This window comes from Cryptomeria japonica, chromosome 11 (genome assembly GCF_030272615.1).
Source record: "Cryptomeria japonica chromosome 11, Sugi_1.0, whole genome shotgun sequence".
Lineage (NCBI taxonomy): Eukaryota > Viridiplantae > Streptophyta > Pinopsida > Cupressales > Cupressaceae > Cryptomeria > Cryptomeria japonica.
In genome coordinates, this window is record NC_081415.1 from 559,546,059 (window position 1) to 559,552,146 (window position 6,088).

Consider the following 6,088-nt stretch of genomic DNA (forward strand, 5'->3'; position numbering starts at 1 on the left):
ATAGTCAACATTGTACATATAGGTATAGTGATTGGGCCGAATTAGAAGTTGAACCCAACACTGGGAGTTGCCTACCACAAAGGTAGCATCAGGTGTCGAAAATCAGTCGACATCTCTCTAACAACTCCTAATCGACTTGACATCTTGCCTCTCTAACAACTCCTAATCGACTTGACATCTTGCATGGACAAGTGTCAAGCGTAAATGCACAACTAAGTAGGCTTAATAAGCCTAAGTGTAATTAAATGAAATAAATACACTAACATAAATGTTGTGGTGTGAATTAAATTATTGATTGAAAAAATTTACATAAAAACACTCTAAAAATATTACCATTCTTTTCAATCCAAATTAGAAATTAAGATAAAATTTACAACTTTCATTAAAAATGCATGCATTTGTTATTGTAAATAGAAAAATGAAATAGAATTATTTAAAACTATAACTATTATCCTTACAAATAATAATCAATGAAAACAATTTCATGATCATGGTTAAAGTTTAAGAATATATGCTTTGTATATCTCCATATTAGAAAAATAATATCTCAATTAACTACTAGAAATTTGGTTCATGTATGAGGCTTAATGTACAAACTTTATTTCATGTATGAGGCTTAATGTACAATCTTAATAAAGTTATTGTTATACACTAGAAATGATAAGTGGAGTTATCTAGGACTTAAAATTGTTAATGATACATCATTAATAGATGCCAAGGTGGTAGATGGAATAAGAGAAATTGGTCTAATACCTATAGATGTTGATGGTAATGTATGCGACAGAACATGTTTATGATTAACATTAAAATAAGTGTGCGTTGTGGGATATGGTAAATTGGCAACATCAGGGTTTGAAAGCATTGCAAATACAATGGGCATGGGTGGGCGAAGTGATGCATCTTCTTGTGTACACAAAAGAGCTACATGCATGCATCTTGAAACTTGCTTGCTAGAGAAACTCTCCACTATTGCATTATCAATTACATCCACAATATCTCCTCCAATATAAGATCTCCACACCTGCATAAGATGATGCACACTCATCTTCATACAATATAAAATTTTAAAAATTAATTGAAAAAAAATAACATGTCTTATTTTTTGTCTTACCCTTTCAAGGAGGCTTTGAAAATTTGGGGATAATCTATTATCAATGTTCTTTCTTCCACATAAAATTTCTAAAATGACAACACCAAAGCTATACACATCAGCTTTAGTAGATAGTTGACCTAACATAGCATATTCTGGTGCCATATAACCACTGCATAATCATTTAAAAAATATTAAAACAAAGAAAACAAAATACTAAAGGTGAAAAGAACAAAGCCTTAATTTAAATTAATTTTTTTTTCGAATAATTATATATAAATTTTTTATATTTTTCTTAATTGTTAAAAATAAAATTCTAAAAGTAAATGTGATTGTATAAGTTGGTAGCTCTTCTCACTATGTTCCTGTAACCCTTGTCTCAACATGACTCTCATCTTGAGGAATCAATCTTGCTAAGCCAAAATCTGATATCTTTGGCTCCATTTTCTCATCAAGCAAAATATTGCTTGCTTTTATATCCCGATGAATGATCCGGATCTGAGAATCCTCATGCAAATATAGAAGCCCACGGGCTACTCCATGTATGATGTTAAAACGTTTTGGCCAATCAAGCTCTTTGCTCCGCTCTGGATCTATGGCCATGCATCCAAATAGATTATCCTCAAGAGTGCAAATACTTTTCGACTTTCACATAGCGTAGAAAAGAATAAACATTGAATTGATTTCAGATATATGTTTTAGATGAAATATACTCACGAAATAATATCTTGTCAAGGCTCTTGTTAGACAAGAACTCGTAAACAAGTAACTTTTCTGATTGCTCATTGCAACACCCAAGTAACTTCACAAGATTCCGATGCTGAATTTTAGCCACCAATTTAACCTCATTTAAAAACTCCCTTTTGCCTTGCAATGATCGTATAGATAGTTTCTTTACTGCTATTTGTTTTCCATCTAACATTGTGCCCTGACACAAAACAAAACACATAAACCTTAAGTTTATAGCTCACTATAAATATTCATGTTATGTCAGGAGCACTAAAATGAGCAAAATGATTCTTAAAAAATGTCATAGTGGGACCTATCGAGCAAACTAGAGAATCTTATCGAGCGAACTAGAGGATTTTTTTGCATTTTACTAGATAAAGCATATGTGTAAACAGTTGAACAAACATACTTATAACAAAAGTGTAGATGAGTATAATGTATTTTCTCTGACGAAATTTCTAAACACTGGACAGAACTGTGATGAAAAGTAAAATAAAATTGAAATGCCCCGTTTGTATGGCTTGGGAGCCTCTTCCATTCCTTCCATCTTTTTATGAATGATGTGTAAATTAATGTTAAGGGGTATATATAAACAAATCAAAATTAAATACTGAAAGGGGAGCGAGAAATGGATAAGCAACCTTGTTCTATCTAATATTATATTTGATCTTGTTGATCAAAAGAAGAAAACGTGGTCAGTTTAAGAGAGCAACGGAGACTTTACGAATGTTTCAGCCTTCACTCAAAGCCTTCACTGAAGATTTTCTTCAATTTTTTTATACAAAGATGATAAAAATTGTTTCCAAATTCGTAAATATATTGATCAGCAAAAGCAGAAACCTGCAATTAAGAAGAGTTAGGAGAGACAAATTTTGATGATCACAACAACACTACCACTTAACTAACTTACTATGAAAGAAACCCTATTATTTTTAAAAATCTTATTTATTATAATAAAAAAATAATTAATTTAGAAAGTAACACAGTCTGTACCAAAATAAATAAAATAAAAAACCCAATTAAAACTTCAATCATATGATTGTAAGAAATTACACATTGTAACAAGTTAGGGTTGTTGCACCTTGTATACAGATCCAAAACCCCCCTCTCCAAGTTTGTTATCATCATGGAAGTTTCTAGTTGCAGCCTTGATATTTTCCAAGTTAAAGATTATTACATTCTCCTGCCCGATCGTTGAGTCTAGCTGTGTATTTGAATTCTCTGGACAAGCCATGCACGAGAGAAACATTACGCTTTCGTATTTAATCTTAACTAGAAATATTATTTTCTGACAAAAAATTGATGGGAGGAAAAATTCTCTGTTATGTTCTAGTATGGGAAAAAAACATTAAAATTTTGTTGATAAAAATATAGGACAAAATCATTAAAACTTAACTTCAGTGATACCTTTCCTTAAAAAGGCTGGCTTCCAGAATACCACAGACTTGAATTTTCTTCGGATTGCAAACAGGCATAATAGTAAAATCACCAATAAGCAGCCGACAATAACCAAAACTGTACAGGAGATAAATTTTAGTGCTTAGTCATGGAAGATGCTAGGTACGTTAAATTTGCAGAACAAAATAAACCCTATTATAATTTATTTAAATAACATCAACAAAAAACTAAAATCAATTACTAACAGAACACATAATAACTAAAATAATTATGAGATTTATCGGCGAGAACTATAGTTGATTTGGGTTTCTTTGTCATTATATTATAATTTATTTAAATGACATCAACAAAAAACTAAATCAATTACTAACAGAACACATAATAACTTGAATAATTATGAGATTTATCGGCAAAAACTATAGTTGATTTGGGTTTCTTTGTCATAGTTCAGGCGGATGGACCCTAATTTAATATTGTCATCTCATTCCTTTTATATGAAGTTAGTCACCATAGAATAACTAAAGTAGCTTAAAAGGAAACTGAGAGGAATATTACTTGGTATTAGAGGTGATGATGATGGTTTCTGAATCGGTGCTGATGGATTAAAGAATGGGAATATTTCGTAGCGAGCAAAGCAACTTCCTGAGCCAGTCATACCTCCTAAATAAGTTCTGTTGGCCCTCGCATCTAACAACTCACCAATTGCATTTTTTAAGCATGTTTTGCAGTCCTCGACAGAAGTTAAGTCGTTCCAACATTGAACTTGACTGTATATTGTATAAAAAGAAGAGGTAGTTGTTGATCCAGAAGAGTATCGAATTGGGGATCGAAGGGCTTCATCTGACAGATCTCTGAAAAGCGCCCTAACCGCAGTACTAAACCCTTCAGGGTCAGTAGTTACTTGGTCAAGCGTGTGAGCAGTCCTTTTCCTTGTATCTAGTATTCCAGCGAAGGAATAATTCTCGTAGCGAATGAAGCACTTGGGCAGCCAAGCTCTACCACCACTGGCATTTCCACACTGCTGTCGAATGGTGAAATGGGCTTCTTGTGAACACCTGAAGCAATCATCCACAGTTGCGTCTCGCCAACATTGGAGGAGACCATAAGCTCTATCTGGGGTTTGCCCCGAGACAGAGGTACTGAAACCATTTTTGGATGACGTATTGTTTACAAGATTATTCAGAACTATGTTCAAATTACTCTCGAATTTAGAGCTTGTATAGTTGTTCTCATTGCACATATACAAATGTATCGCTGAGTTGGGAACGATGCATAATAAGAGCACAACACAGAAGATCTGCATGTTGTCTTACCCTTAAGGATTGTTTCAGCAACCAGGGTATTTAAAGTAATGCTTAGTGGTATTTAGTTGTTTCCTTCAAATTTCAGACTATCAATTGGACCCGGCCGGCGTGTTTGGTGTATCCACACATTGAATGCCAGCTTAAATTTTGCGAAGATTACATTGGAATTATGGCCTGGAACAATATGATAATTTAATTTGACATGACTATATGTTACCTTTGAAGTTTTTCAGTCAAACACCTGCCGTATAGAATGGTTCCTCGGGATTAAAAGAATGGTGTGATCAATGCAGTTTTAATGCTTTGTGAGGTAAGAGATCTCCTCTTCATTTCGCTGTATGAATGCGCGTCTGTGACAGAAGTATAATCTGTTCCGTGTAATCTAAACAAAATTAAATAAATCTATATATCAAAGACCATCTTTAAGAGATAATTTGACCATGGAATCATCAGTTTCCATGAAATAATTCATGCTTGGTTTGTCATTTTGACTGGAAACATTTGCTTTATACTTCCAAAACTTTTGGACAAAATCTGGAAATTGAGGAATAAATAGATTAAATTATTTAGTTCATGTTCTTTATTTCAGAATGTCGTTGCAAACACGTCTGTACATGACACGGATCTTTCCTCATCGTTTGTTTGCTCTCGAATGCCACTTTCGATTGTCTAAGCGTTACATCATCAAAATAATCAATTTCTCTTCTTGATTTTAACATCTATGATATTTTTATATTTTTTATTTTTCTTTTTGAGTTGGTTTGCTACTAGCCAAAAAAAGTGGTCCCCAAAAAAGGACATTTGCATCTTCTCATGGGTTTCTTATAATGGAAGTTATAGTTGAATACTTTTCTTTATAAAGTGTTCCACTTTTACCTGGTCAAAGTCTTTTTTACTACTTATATATGCATTTAGTCTTATCATGTGAAAGTCTTTGTTCCCACTTCGGTATTGATTCTGCACTTTCAAAATCTATGTTATCTAAAATTCTAAATCTAACCAAACTTTGATTAACTTAAATGGTTTTATATATATTGTCTTTTGGTCAAAGCCTTTTTTCATAGTTTTTTTTAATAGAATATTTTATATTAATGTTTATCCAATAACATGTTTACATGCATTTAGTAATTTATAAATCATTTATCATTATATCTTATTTCAATTGTGTCTAAAAAATAAAAAATAAAGTATGACAAATCAAATAAGATAAATTTGTTTTGATTAATAAAGGTGGGATATGATTGAATCTTTACATATACAGTAAACAACAACACCCAGGGCACATGAGGAATGCACACCCAACCAAAAATAGAGGACACCCAAAACATGCTATAAACCACCAAACAACCACCCAGGGCACATGAGGAATGCACACCCAACCAAAAATAGAGGACACCCAAAACATGCTATAAACCACCAAACAACCAGACAAAGACCACATTTAGAACCAAAAATTAAAAAAACCAACCAACCACCCACTAAAGACACGAAGGGATGATGAATTGGACAAAGGCATTACCCTCTTGCTAGTATTTACACAGACCTATGACTTTATCAGAAAAATAAA

At 32.8% G+C, this 6,088-nt stretch overlaps 1 protein-coding gene across 1 annotated transcript; it reads right to left on the minus strand.

The window, feature by feature from the left end:
* Window positions 1-670: 670 nt before the first annotated feature.
* LOC131034632 (cysteine-rich receptor-like protein kinase 44) lies at window positions 671-4,457 on the minus strand. Its single transcript, XM_057966178.2, has 7 exons — window positions 3,773-4,457; window positions 3,227-3,334; window positions 2,901-3,040; window positions 1,808-2,018; window positions 1,449-1,683; window positions 1,112-1,262; window positions 671-1,021 (listed from the first exon to the last, which is right to left on the minus strand). Exons 1-7 carry the CDS (start codon window positions 4,455-4,457, stop codon window positions 671-673), a joined length of 1,881 nt encoding a protein of 626 aa, XP_057822161.2.
* Between the last annotated feature and the right edge of the window lie 1,631 nt (window positions 4,458-6,088).

Excerpts from the sequence above, each read along its gene's own strand:
- LOC131034632 (XM_057966178.2), bottom strand. The coding sequence starts at position 4,457 with ATGTGCAATGAGAACAACTATACAAGCTCTAAATTCGAGAGTAATTTG. Across the intron at positions 3,041-3,226 it reads GCCAGCCTTTTTAAGGAAAG|AGAATTCAAATACACAGCTA; the intron begins GTATCACTGAAG and ends TGGCTTGTCCAG. Across the intron at positions 1,022-1,111 it reads TTCAAAGCCTCCTTGAAAGG|GTGTGGAGATCTTATATTGG; the intron begins GTAAGACAAAAA and ends CATCTTATGCAG.